This window comes from Ziziphus jujuba, chromosome 9, assembly GCF_031755915.1.
Source record: "Ziziphus jujuba cultivar Dongzao chromosome 9, ASM3175591v1".
Lineage (NCBI taxonomy): Eukaryota > Viridiplantae > Streptophyta > Magnoliopsida > Rosales > Rhamnaceae > Ziziphus > Ziziphus jujuba.
Genome location: NC_083387.1, coordinates 5,131,062 through 5,145,152, shown reverse-complemented (window position 1 = coordinate 5,145,152; position 14,091 = coordinate 5,131,062). Strand labels below are relative to the sequence as shown.

General features: G+C 29.7%; 2 protein-coding genes and 1 pseudogene across 2 annotated transcripts; all 3 read right to left on the bottom strand.

Annotated features, from left to right (window-relative positions):
* Positions 1–1,106, bottom strand: LOC132799308 (uncharacterized). The gene is made up of 2 exons (XM_060811546.1): positions 541–1,106; positions 1–410 (listed from the first exon to the last, which is right to left on the bottom strand). Exons 1-2 carry the CDS (start codon positions 686–688, stop codon positions 205–207), a joined length of 354 nt encoding a protein of 117 aa, XP_060667529.1. The 5' UTR covers positions 689–1,106; the 3' UTR covers positions 1–204.
* Positions 1,107–2,401: 1,295 nt separating this feature from the next.
* Positions 2,402–5,155, bottom strand: LOC107425746 (glutathione gamma-glutamylcysteinyltransferase 2-like; annotated as a pseudogene).
* An 862-nt stretch (positions 5,156–6,017) lies between these two features.
* Positions 6,018–10,164, bottom strand: LOC107425786 (glutathione gamma-glutamylcysteinyltransferase 1-like). The gene is made up of 8 exons (XM_048480865.2): positions 10,011–10,164; positions 9,636–9,792; positions 9,277–9,515; positions 8,633–8,796; positions 7,803–7,853; positions 7,163–7,406; positions 6,666–7,058; positions 6,018–6,286 (listed from the first exon to the last, which is right to left on the bottom strand). Exons 1-8 carry the CDS (start codon positions 10,083–10,085, stop codon positions 6,197–6,199), a joined length of 1,413 nt encoding a protein of 470 aa, XP_048336822.2. The 5' UTR covers positions 10,086–10,164; the 3' UTR covers positions 6,018–6,196.
* Positions 10,165–14,091: the final 3,927 nt, after the last annotated feature.

The window sequence follows — 14,091 nt, the reverse complement described above, 5'->3', positions numbered from 1 at the left end:
TTCTCAGAAGCTTAGTGATATATATATACATACATCTATACATGTATAACATATTTGTGGCTTGCGTGAATTTATATTGCTAATTAAAAAGCATATTGAAATAGGAACCAAAAAATAAATAAATAAAATCATAGCAAGTGGCTAAATAGTAAAATGAATGAACTGACAGAGCCTGCTTAAAAACACCTCCATGGTACGATGTAATTACGTGACAATCGTCAGTAGAAGCACACGAAATTGCAACTTTGCGGAAATTATCAACTGTCTTTCACTGGTCCTGAAAGTATCGACTTTAGCTCCATTGCAAAGCGCCAAACAAGCAACTTTGCCAAATGTAATCCCTTCAGCTTTGATCTTTGCGAAAGGCTCCCAGCAATCAAGCACTGAATCATCAAGCCATCTCCAAGGTCCTAAACTCACAAGAGGGCAAGACACAACCACAAGCCAACAAATCAGCACATCACAAAACTACTTATTTTATCTTTTTTTTATCAAAATTTACCCACAACCCATTTCCTAATGAAGCCCAAAGAACATAACCCAATTCAGGAATTAAATTTCCATTTCCTTCCGGGATCAATAGCAAGAGCGTCGAGAACCACAGCAAGTGTGGCAAGCCCACAATAGGCAGACTCCGGTTGTGTCTGCTAGTAAGAGATGAGCTTGAAAAACCCTTCCATGGTTCCATCTGCAAGAGCTTCAGTGAAAAGAGGCTGAAAATCCCATATTAACAGAGCCATGGTTATCTCTCAGACTCAGAAAAAAGCTTAATACTTGAAACGGGGGGAGAGAGAGAGAGAGAGAGAGAGAGAGAGAGAGAGAGGGAGATAAAGTTGGGGGCTTTATTTATTTATTTATTTTGTACTTTGGTTTCAGAGGAAGTGAACTCAACCGCCGGAGGAGAAGGAAGCACTCTGCGATAACGACCAGCCGCTACCATGCTCAATCTCCAAGCTGTCACCGTTTTGTTTCTTTTATACATACAGTGGCGGGGTTTGGTCAACCATATTCCACTCGGCTTTTTGAATTTTTATAGCGTTAATGGAAAATTTCGCTCTTTTATTGTAAATAAATGAATAAAAAAAAGACAATGTTATGGTTCCCTTTTTTTTTTTTTTTTTTTATTGGGCTAAAGACAAAGTTATGGTTCTTAGGTCATAGATTGTTGAACTAGATATAAGATTTTTAGACAGTTGATCTTTCCTTTTCTTTCTTTTTTATTTTTTTTTTATTTAATGATTTGTACATAATATTTGGATATTTTGTAAAAGAAAATAAAATAATTTCGTAGCCAAAGCAACCCTCTTGAATCCAGTCCGTCGTCTTTTTTTTATTTATTTATTTATTTATTTATTTTTGCTTTGACTATGTGTACCGGCTTCCTTAATTAATATATTTTATATTTCTTTTTATATTGTTATCAACAGTACATGCCAATGCTGTATTTATATTTATTCAAAAAATAATTAAAAAAATGAATCGAAACTAAACACAATTAACAAATACAAATAAAAAAATACAAAAAATTTAGTGAAATTAGTAAGGAAAGGAAAAATAAAAAAGAACAACTAGACAAGTTTAGACCAGCCACTTTATTGGTATAAATTTTAAAATTGGCGTCTTTCACATTTATGGGGTTAGTATCAAAATCACGTTTTCACACAAGTCGATACAAGTACCAATATTCAAAAATATTTAAAAAAAAAAAAAAAAAGCATGGCTTAATTTGTGTTAGTTTTGGAATTTGATTTTCTTGATTTCATTAAGCATGCAAAGGTTCTTTTGTTTTCATTTTGGTTTGTGAAAACTCAGATTTTGTTTTATTTTTTAATTTTAATGCTTTGGAGCTAGTCTAAATAAATGGGTGAGTCGAACACACAAAAATAAAATAAATAAAAATAATTTCCGGAATAAAAGTGAGACCTCTACATCTAACATTCATTTTGTTTATATATATATATATATATTTATATGACTGCTCGGCTATCAGCATGACCTCTACATCTAACATTCTTTACAATCTCTAAATTAAAACTAAACGGATTAACAATGTAGATGCAAGACCTTCACCTGTTTAGTTTTTGACATCTGAAATATGAGAAGGTATCCCATGCAATGCCATAATAATACCATATGGTATCACATATCAATTAATTATTGATATGCGATTTATTTAGTACTGAAAATCATAACCATATACCAATTTAGTTATTGATATATGATTTATCTAATATTCCTAAGATCATATATAAAAAATGAATCCACCATCTACGTTGTAATTAGGGGCTATACATACTAAAATGTATATGGGTGCATTAAGAAGCCTTGTCTGCCTAGTCCTCGTGGCATCTCTTTTTTTCTTTTTCTTTTTTTTTTTTTTGGCTAAAACTCGTGGCATCTCTTAAGACGGCGTAACTGACTGCGTAAATACAAGACCTGCCAAACCGTACTTGACCAAAAATATACATAAATTAGCACCAAAATAGACTATTATTGTTATTATTAATATTATTATTATTATTCTAACCATGCTCGCAATCATTTGCTTGAAATAGTTAAACATGTTTTTAGACTCAAAAAGTGCATATTTCAAAAATAAAAATAAAAAATAAAAAAATTGGCATCTTTACATTTTTTATAAAAAAGATGTGAGTAAAATGGGATTCATGTACCGACCTAGCTAGGCTTCAATAACCTACACCTAGTTCAGATGGGAACTCAATTTCCAATTCATTTTCTCAAAAATAACAAGTGAAAATTTTAGAAAACAGTACTATAAAGATGACCAAGGCTAGCCTACCTCCTGTTGAAGCAAAGCAGGAAGAGTTTCTGTTGAAACAAGGTTATGTATTTCCTTCAAAAGCTTCTCCTTTCTAATCCCTGACCATGTCTGAGGTGACAAGGCCAATACAAAGTGCTGTTAGAAGGCAATTTCTTGGGGCACTAGTGTAGCAGCAACTTGAAGTAGATGTTACCAGCATAGCAAATCCATTTAAGGTATTGCCATTTGCTACTCTCACTTTTATTGGCTTTTTCACACCCTCTGAGGACCCACATGATGTTTTTGGGTTTCTGCAGCATGATTTTGATTTCTTTGAATATAAAAATATTTTCACATGCTTGAAAAGACTAGTGTCCTGTACCTGTTTCAATACTTTCTCCTGCAAAAATAATAAGATTATAGGAAATTTAAACCAATGCTTAAATAGCTAAGGAGGAAATATACTTAAAAAAAAAAAAAAAGGGGAAGCTTTCTAAACACCTTGATAACAAGCCTAGCTTTCTCTTCTGAGCTTGAAGTTTGGCCACTACATGCATTCTCTTGTTTTCGAACTTGTACAAACCAATTGACGAACGCCTCAAAATCGTATGGGTTTGATGTGAAAACAACACAAAGAAGGCTTTGAATGTTGCTCACATCCTCGGATTTTAATAGAAGAGGCAAATCATCCACCAAGTATTTTGCAACACCAACCCAACCCACATTTTTAGAGCTCTGCCCAAAATAATTCCCACAGCTAAATACCACACAACCAAATAAAATATAAATAAAACAAATATTTCATTCTAGGCATATAAAAACAGTACCGGTGCACAGAGAATAGTTGGAGATCGACTGGGCTTTGAAATAATCATGTACCTGACAACATGTTAAATTTGAGGGTTGCAAAAAAATATCCATACAAGGTCATGATTAATAATATAAAGTTCATTCCACAACTTTAGTTCATTTGCATTTTGAGTAAAGAGCATCGTTATTTATCACCACCAATAAAACCCACACTAACATATTAATTAGTGGTTAATTGATTGCGTTTAAATTAATTTTGATTTTTTAAAATTAAAATTTGAAATTGAAAAATGAACTTTAGTATTGAATTAGTTGATAGATAAGTACAAAATTGTAACAATGATGATGGATGATGATGAATATTATCTTTTTTAGCTTGGACACGCTTCAGTTAAACAAAAAAAGGTAAAAAAATTACCCCCTATGGTGTCCTGTTGCTTTGTCACTGGTGTCCATGGCATCCCAAAGAAGTATAAGAGGAACCCAATGAGGAGGATATTTAAATCGAGCAACATCCAAAATTAGTACCATGTCTCTTCCAGCATGATACCCACCAATTGGTGAGAAATGCCCATTTCCTTCCTGCAACCAGACAAAAAGTAACATCAACTTTCATATTCTTTGTACAAACATGGCAGAAAAATAAAATGAAAATACAAAAGTCTGGCTAAAATAGTGAATATATGAAACCGACCAAAACCTGCTTAAAAACCGCTCTGTGATATGATGCTACCAAATGATAATCCTCCGTACTAGTACATGAAATTACAGATTTGCGGAAATCATCAACTGTGCTTTACTTGTCCTAAAAGCTTCAACTTGTGCTCCATTGCAATGAGCCAAATATCCAAACTTTCCAAATGAGACCCCTTCACTTTTAATATTTGAAAAAGGTCCGCCGCAATCCAGCATTGAATCTTCAAACCAACTCCAACGGCCTATAACCCACAACAACAACCAAAAAAACAAAAAAAAAAAAAAAAAAAAAAAAACAATTATAGCTAATTAGTCAAACAAAACCCACGACCCCATTTCATATTTGAGCTCAAAAGGTGCATATATTTATTGGAATGTTCACCTTTCCATTTTTGTGGGGGATCAATAGCAAGCGTATTGAGGACCATGGCTAGTGTGGCCAAGCCACAGTAGTTGATCTCAGATTGGCACTGGTAGTAAGAGATGAGCTTGAAAAACCCTTCCATGGTTCCATTTCCAAGAGCTTCAGTGAATAGATGCTGCAAATCCCAATAATATTAATCTCAGACCCATATATATATATATATATAGTATGTCTTAGATGAACAAAAATCAATGCTGCTAAAATTAACATTGTGGTTGGGATGGGACAAAGTGAGATGTAATTGTTAGTTTATATTCTCCGTACGTACCTTGCCTTCAATGCAAGTGAAGTCAATCGCTGGAGGAGAGGGAAGCACTATGCGGGAAAGGTCAGGAACCGAAATTATTCTAGACTTCGAAGCTACAAACATTTTTATTTCTATTAAGAAATTAGCAGCTAATTATTCCACTGTATAATATACAATTTTTCTTTCTGATCAAATTAACTACACTTAAATTGGTTCTACCCAGCCAGCATCTCTCTTTCTATATATATATATAAACTAATTAACAGTCCTCCATTCCAATAATGGTGTACAGATTGTTCACATTATAATAATATTAAAAAAGTAAAATGGATAATAATTCAAGGGAAGAGCACATTTTACTGGCTGCAATATTTGATTGGTACATTTTTTAATGCCTCTCTCCTGAATCTAATCAAATCCTCATTCTTAATTGAAATATCACTTTCACAGTGAAAATAAAACATGTATTTAAGGTTATTCATAAAAAATAAAAAATAAAAATAAAAAAAAACAAAAAAAAACATGTGCTTATGTTTATATGTAAAAGTATATATAATGAAATAAGCATAAATATGAAGCGTTAAAAAACAAAAAAGGTAATTCACGTTTTCAACCTGCATTAAAATAAAGAGTCGCGTTGTCAGCTTTTTTCTATACAAGCACAGCTATACATATGTATGGTTTTATTTTATTTTATTTTATTTTATTTTTTTGAGTGATATATATATATATATATATATATGCGCTTTTATTTGGACAAACATTTGGAATTAATTCTTTATTGATTTCTTAATTTTATAAGATTGTCTTTCTTTGGTTGATAGATTGCAAACTCAATTATTGTTCCCCTTTTTGGACTTTGTTCATAAAACCTTAGAAAGCCTAGCTATATGCATTTCTTTCTTTCTTTCTTTTTAATTTTTAGTTCACGAGTCCAGGGCTTGGTTAAAATGGTGGACTTGAAACCTCTTCAGTTGAAAGATGCAATTAACAAAAATTAAAATACAATCTCTATGCTTAAAAATAAATAAACACATTAATTAGCAGTGCAAATGCAAATCATGTACTGATGTACTATATATATAATACTCATATTTATATGACATGGTGTCACATATCTACGTACTGACATGTAACTAATTTAATAGTAAAATAACACAATATCACATACCAATTAGCTATTGATATATGATTTATTTGATACCAAAAACTTATATTGAAAAATAAACCCATCCCTACATTTCTATTATACGTGACACTAAAACATGGATGCACCGACAGCCTCCTCCACTACCTTGTCCTCGTGGCATCTCTTGAGAAGTTGGAGCTCACCGCGTAAATGCAATACCTGCCAAACCATATTTGACCAAAAAAGACAAAAAAATAAAAAATAAATAAAATCAAACTCAACCGACCCACATTAAATTAGCACCAAAATAGACTTTTGAAATTTTTTGCAACCATGCTCATAATTGTAATGAAATAAACATGTTTCTTTTAGTCTCGAAGTGCAAAAAACTTTGACATATTTAGATTTTGAGAAAAAAAAAAGATGTGAGTAAACAGAGATTTATATACCAACCTAGCTAGGCCTTAATGACACACACCTAATTGGGAAGTGGGAACTAAATTTCCAATTCAAGTTCTCAAAAATTAAACTACGAATATCAAAGAGTGAAGATCTTCCAAAAACAGTATAAATTATGATGACCAAGCAAGCTAGCTACCTCCTGTTGAAGCGAAGTAGGGATTGTTTCTGTAGAAACAAGGTTGTATATATCCTGGGAAAGCTTCTTCTCTCTGATTCCTGACCATGTCTTTGGAGACAAAGCCAATACAAGCGCTGTTAAAATACAATTTCTTGATGGTAATACCTGATCAAACCCATTCTCAGAATTACCATTTACCACTGTAACTTTAATTGCCTTTTCACCATCGGCCTCTAACCACCCTTTCCTTTTTATACCCTTCGAGTTCCCGGACTTCTCTGCCGAAATTTGTGCCTCCCAAAAACCATATGTTGTTGGATTTCTGCTCCATGACTTTGATTTTTCTGAAGATAAAAATTCTGTCACATGCTTGAAAAGACTAGTGTCCTGTACCTGTTTCAATACCTTTTCCTGCCAAATAAATCTGGGCAATCTGTAATTTCTGCTGTGGTTCGATCCAAACAAAAAAAAAAAGGCTAAAGAATCTATAAATGTTTGGGGTCTAAACTACGTACCTTGAGAACAAGCCTAGCTTTGTCCTCTGAGCTTAAACAACTTTGACCACCATATGCATCCTCTGCTTTTCCAACTTGTAAAACAACCCAGTTGATGAACTCCTCAAAATTGGAGGGGCTTGAACTGGATTTGCAAACAACACGCAGAAGGCTCTGAATGTCTTTCACATCCTCTGATTTCAAGACAAGAGGCAAATCGTCCACCAAGTATTTGGCAACACCAACCCAACCAACATGTTTAGAGCTCTGCTCCAATTCCGACCATTAAATTCTCCATCAGCAAATACAAATTATATAAATAAACAAATATTTTCGAACCATTCCAAGCATATGAAAACAATAATATCATAAATCAATAAATATATCTAGAGCCACCAAAATTGTCCGAAAAATTTTTATTTAACCAAATGATGTTGCATGTTGTTATTAAGGCATATAATTTTTTGTGAACCGCTATGCATTGCTCCACCTTTTGTTCAAAATTAATCTTCAAATATTTTTGTCCTCTTATCTCTCTGACATGTCCTAAATTGGTAAAAAACTGAGCCACATGGATGAAATGAGGAAATTTATCCTGATACTAAAAATCTCATACAATCTGGCAAAGAAATCAGGACAAAATAGAAAACAATAGAAGTACAGCGTATAGAGAATAGATGGAGCTCGACTGGGCTTTGAAATAATCATGTACCTGACAACATAAACATTAAATTTCAGGTTGTAAATGGATTGCTTAATATACGAGGTCATGACCAATATAAAGTTTATCCAACAACTTTAGTCATGTTGCATAGTGGCAGATAATTCAGCTTGAAGGATCCGTCAGAAACTCAAAACAGAGACAAGAAATATAAGTAAATAAATAAATAAATAAAAATAAAAATGAAAAGTAATGTATCGTTTAATAGTATGATTAGTTTTCTATTTTTTTTCTATCCAGTTGTGTATAATTTGTTTAGCTCTAACTACATATTAACTGAAGTAAATTAGATACAAGCACAGAAAAATAAAAATAAAAACCAACAATATTATTATCTATATAAGCCATGTTAATTAATATAGTTTTCTTTAATTAATGGGGAAAAAAAAAGTCATACAATTGACTAAAATTAACAACACTAAGTTGGAGGAAGCCGACGGACCCATCCTCAACCCTATCTGAGCCTTGGTGTGGGTTCCATATGCTATGCACTATAAGAGAGGATGATAGAGATAGCCGAACGGTAATGGACTGGACAGTTCGTGGATTCTCTCCAGATTATAAAAACACAGCTGCTCATAGACCACAGTTTTCTACCACCTAGACCAAGAATACTCACCAAGAGGTCTATTTTTTTTATCCAAAACAAAAAAAAAATGTTGCTTGTAGATGACAACGGAGTAAATGACAAACACATACATACATATGTTCATAAAATATAGGAATCTGTACAATTTGGTAATGGAAGTTCAAAGGACGAGATATGGTACCCCCTACGTTGCCCTGTTTCTTCATCAATAGTGTCCATGGCACCCCAAAGAAGTGTAAGAGGAACCCAATGGGGAGGATATTTATATCGAGCAACATCCAAAATTAGTACCATGTCTCTTCCAGCATGATACCCCCCAATTGGTGAGAAGTGTCCCTTTCCTTCCTGCAACCTCACACAAAGTAAACAATATCAAATTTCATACTCCTTTCTGAAATGATTATAAATAGGTTAAGTTTAATATATAATTTTGTTATCATCTCCTATTAAAAACATCAATCCTGATGATAGTAAAATCATCAAATTTCCTTTATCAATTCTTTGATTGCTTTGAGGATTAACATTTAAAAATATATTGTACGGAATATATGAATTTAATAAATACCAAAAAAAAAAAAACAATGATATGGATTTAAAAAATTAAAACGAAAAAAGAAAAAAGAAAAAACTATCAATATATTTTGAAATCTTAGTTTTTAAAACAATCAAAGACTAATAAATATGGTTTTGATACAAAAGTCTAGATCAACCTATTTTATCATTAATCCTGAATAAAATAATTTCATATTAAATGGAAATGCATATGTGAAGCATACAAGGAAATATAACCAAAAAAAAAAAAAAAAAAAATGAAAGTGACAGCACCTGTTTAAAACCGGCTCTATGATATGACGAGATCATATGACAATCCTGCTTACAAGTAGATAAAATTACACATTTTCTGAAATCATCAACTGTGCTTTCACTGGTCCTAAAAGCTTCAATTTGTGCTCCATTGCAGTGAGCCAAATATACAAAACTACCAAATGAGATCCCTTCACTTTTAATATTTGAAAAAGGTTCACCACTATCCAGCATTGACTCCACGTACCAACTCCAACGCCCTATATAAACTCACAAGAATCCAATAACCAATTAGCTAATTAATTAATTAATCCAAAAAAAAAAAAAAACATTTCATATTTGAGCTCAAAAAGTACATATTTATAGGAATGTTTATATACCTTTCCATTTTTTGGGTGGATCAATAGCAAGCGTGTTGAGAACCATGGCAAGGGTGCTCACTCCACAATAGTTTGTCTCAGTTTGGGACTGGTAATATGAGATGAGCTCGAAAAAACCTTCCATGTTTCCATTTCCAAGAGCCTCAGTGAAGAGACGCTGTAAATTAAGATTAATTAATAAATTCACAGAAAGCCATATCAACAAAAATCAATGCTGCTAAAACAAATTTTAGTTGGGATGGAAAAAAATGAAATATATATATATATATATATATGTGTGTGTTGTACGTTATAATTATTTTGTACGTTACATATATATATATATATATATATGTGTGTGTGTGTGTTGTACGTTATAATTATTTTGTACGTTACCTTGCCTTCAATGGAGGCAAAGGCAATAGCCGGAGGAGAGGGAAGGGCTATGCGGGGAAGACCAGGAAACGACATATTATTGTGGAGTTTATTTTTCTTAGCTTCTAGTAGTACTACTTTACATTTTTATTTTCGCAAGAAAAGCTTGACTGACTTTTTTTTTTCTTTTTTCTTTTTTTTTAATAAAAAGAGATTCATTGCCACAGGCACAAAAAGCCTCCAGAGAGGAGGAATTACAACGAGTGGCCATCTCCCAGCATGTCAGTGGCCAGAATATTCAAAAGGTCTCTTGGAAGAGAGACAAAACTACCATTACAGTCAAAAAACAAGTTGTCATGTAAAGCTTTTTTTGCAAGCAAGTCTGTGGCATTGTTAGACGACCTAGAATTCCAGGAAATAGACCAATTGAATTTGGCAAAAAAGGACCTAAGAAGAATGAGATCATTTCTGGTAGACCATGCAGTAGATCATGCAGAAGGATCCTCCTGATCAGTGATGCCCTTGACAAACAAGGAAGAGTCAGAAGACCGGTATATCTTGTCCCATTTCTGCTTTGACTGACTTTTTATGCAGAAAATTCTGCTATTGTTATTATTTGTTATTATTGATGACAATTATTAGCTTATATGATAAAGTTTAAATAAAATATTTAATTTTATTATTTTTTATTTAAAATTTTTTAAAAATAACCATTCAAATTTCTATTTGATATGTAAATTTCACTTATGGTTATTCACCAATGCTAACAAATAATATTTTTCTTGTATATATAATTTTATTTTGCAAGTCTAACATCTTTTTTTCAATATTGCTAAATGTTTGTGTACCAGATCTCTAAGACCATTTGGATATCAAAGCACATTTAATTTTTTTGTGGCCGGCATTTTCTTTCAACGTTGTGTGTGTGTATATATATATATATATATATATATGTATTGTGAAAAGTTTCCAACGTTGTATCAATTGTTCATATAGAAAAGGAAAATAAAAAAATTCAACCGACAGTCAATATTAAATGTAAGTTGATAAGGGCTATTCATGTAGAAAAAAGAAAATGCAAATAAATATAAAGTTAATTGCTTATAAGTATTTGAAGTTTCAAAATTATGCGAATTGAATTCTGAAGATTGAAATTGTTTAAATTAGATTTTAAAATTTTAAATTTATTGTAAATCAAATTAATTAACTAACTTTGTTGGTTTTACCATAAATGACATTCGCATGTTAATATCATAATTTTTTTTCATAAAAAATTAAAATGCATTTCCTTAAAAAATAAATTTTTTATTTTTCCATTTTATATTTATGGCTTTTTTATTTAAAAAATTGTATCCAATAATATTTTATTTAAACTAAAATTCTAAAGAAATAAAATATTTTTGAACCTAAAATTAGACCAAAATATAAATTTTAAATAAAATTGAAATTTTGGTCAAATAAAAATATTTTTATTAGATCAAAAATTAAATAAAATGATTTTAATAGATCAAAATTAATAATAACTTTTATGCCCAAATCATAAAAAAGAGTCCAAAATTGAAAAAATAAAAAATAGATAAAAATAAAAATAAATTTTAATTTTTATGAGTATTTTATTTTGGTCTAGGAAAAAAAGGCGCGGTAAATCTACCTATACTCACTTGCAACTTACTTGATTCTATAAGGAATAAATAACCATTGAAAGATTAGAAATAGAATAAACCACTATGGTTTAAAAAATAGATAAAAATAAAAATAAATTTTAATTTTTATGAGTATTTTATTTTGGTCTAGGAAAAAAAGGCGCAGTAAATCTACCTATACTCACTCGCAACTTACTTGATTCTATAAGGAATAAATAACCATTGAAAGATTAGAAATAGAATAAACCACTATGGTTTAAAAAGATAAGGATCTAAAAATAAGAAAAATAAATTATTAGACCAAATAAAAATAAAAATAAAATCAATAACAATAAATTTATTTTTTTTTATATTAGACCAAAATTGAGAAAAGCATAAAAATTCAAATTTATTTTTATTTTTTATTTGTGGTATATATTTTTTATGTTTTAAAGGTAAAAAAATTATTATAAATTTTTGGTCTAATAAAATTATTTTATTTAATTTTTTATCTAATAAAAATATTTTTAGTAGAGGAAAATTCCAATTTTATTTTATTTTTTATTGTTGTTTAACTTAGGGTCTTATTTTTTCTTTTTGTAATTTTGGTCTAATTTTTTTTTATGGTTTAGGTGCAACAAATTATAATTAATTTTTTGGTCTAATAAAATTATTTTATTTAATTTTTGGTCTAATAAAATTTTTTTACTTGAACAAAAATTCCAGTTTTATTTTTATTTTTATTTTTATTTTTATTTTTTAGTCTAATTTTAGATCAAAAACATTTAATTTCTTTGGAATTTTGATTTAAACAAAATAGAATTAGATACAATTTTTCAAATAAAAAAATCATAAATATAAAATAAAAAATAAAAAAATCATTTTTTTCAAAAAAGATAGATTTTTTATTTTTATTGAAAAATGAATTATGACATCAACATATTAACATTATGCTAATGTCATCTAAAGGTAAAATTAACACAATTAGTCAATTAGATTGGTTTGCAACAAATTTAAAATTTCAAAATTCAATTTAAATAATTTTAAACTTTAAATTTCAATTTGCACAATCTTGAAACTTAAAGATACTAATGAGTAATTAATCCATAAATATATAACTACTTGTATTACTGCCAATATATTATCTGGGAGAAAAAATTTAATATGTAACATGGAATATTCAACAATTGTTAGGTTTGGAAAAACTTCTAACAAAAAACCAAAGAAACTGTTCTAGAAAAGGTGAGACTTTGAAAAAACGTAAACAAAAATTGTCCTAATCAGAATATAAAATTATTTAGTTTGAATTGTATGTAGATATTAACTGTCTGATTGCATAGACAAAGAACTGTTACATCTGAATTTTTAATTTCTTTTGTATGATTGAAAACAAAACGTACGACTTCTTCACTATCACGAAACAAAGGCCGAACCAACTCATGAAAATTACTAACAGAGAAGGGATAAGAACTGTGTGACTTAAAAGCTTGAAATTAGACATTGTTATAGAGCCTCGTTCGATCAATCACATGTACTTTGGCAGTAGCAGTGCCTTTCTCAAGTGATTAGAAAAATGTGGCCTTTGACAAAGTCAGCTTTGAAAGTGTACAAGATGTCCGATTACATAGGATTCCATAATTATAAGGATACTATAACCATAGATATATAATAAATTATATATAGTTTTTATTTAAAAAAAATTTCGAAAAAAATATTTTTGTCAAAAGTAATGGGCACAAAATTTGGAGATAGAAAGATTCAAAAAGTATATAACTATTAGATGAATATATATTTTTTTGGAAAAAAATATAGCATATTAATTGACAAGATTTTATTATTATTATTATTCTTGCAACCCATATCATAGTTAAATATAGATGAATATAATTAAGGTAACCTATATAATAATGAATAGTAAATATTACCATATGCAAAATTAATTAATAAAAATATATTTATATGTTATTTTATTCAAACTTAATTAGTTTAAGACTAAAATTAATAACTTTTTGAAAAACATTTCTCTTATTAAAAGAAACAAAATAAGGAAAAAAAAAAAGCATTCATTTTTTATGGTCAATATGCTTCTTTGTCTTTGTTTTACCATAATTTAGGTTTTATTTTTCTAATCTTCTTTAATCACTTTTCTATTTGTTTTATTTTATTTTGTTTTCCTATTGCTTTTTTTTCCCCCCTTTTTTGCTATCAAAAATTAATGCATGCTAGAAAATGAGTATCTGGATATTGAAGAGTTAATATAATTTTAAAAAATTGTTTTTAATAGATTTATTGTTAAGGAACCTAAAATTTAGTCTATATAGCTGAAAATCCAATAGAAGATTTAATAATGACCATCAACTAGATTATGAAAAAAAAAAATTAAGACTTCATTAAAATGATAAAGATAAAGATGTTGATGTTGATGATGAAGTGCATAACGAAAATAATAAAATTGAAAACTTAAATGATTTAATTGATAA

Excerpts from the sequence above, each read along its gene's own strand:
- LOC132799308 (XM_060811546.1), bottom strand. The coding sequence starts at position 688 with ATGGAACCATGGAAGGGTTTTTCAAGCTCATCTCTTACTAGCAGACAC. Across the intron at positions 411-540 it reads AAATTTAATTCCTGAATTGG|GACCTTGGAGATGGCTTGAT; the intron begins GTTATGTTCTTT and ends TTGTGAGTTTAG.
- LOC107425786 (XM_048480865.2), bottom strand. The coding sequence starts at position 10,085 with ATGTCGTTTCCTGGTCTTCCCCGCATAGCCCTTCCCTCTCCTCCGGCT. Across the intron at positions 8,797-9,276 it reads ATAGAGCCGGTTTTAAACAG|GAAGGAAAGGGACACTTCTC; the intron begins GTGCTGTCACTT and ends GTGAGGTTGCAG. Across the intron at positions 7,059-7,162 it reads AAGCTAGGCTTGTTCTCAAG|GAAAAGGTATTGAAACAGGT; the intron begins GTACGTAGTTTA and ends TTTATTTGGCAG.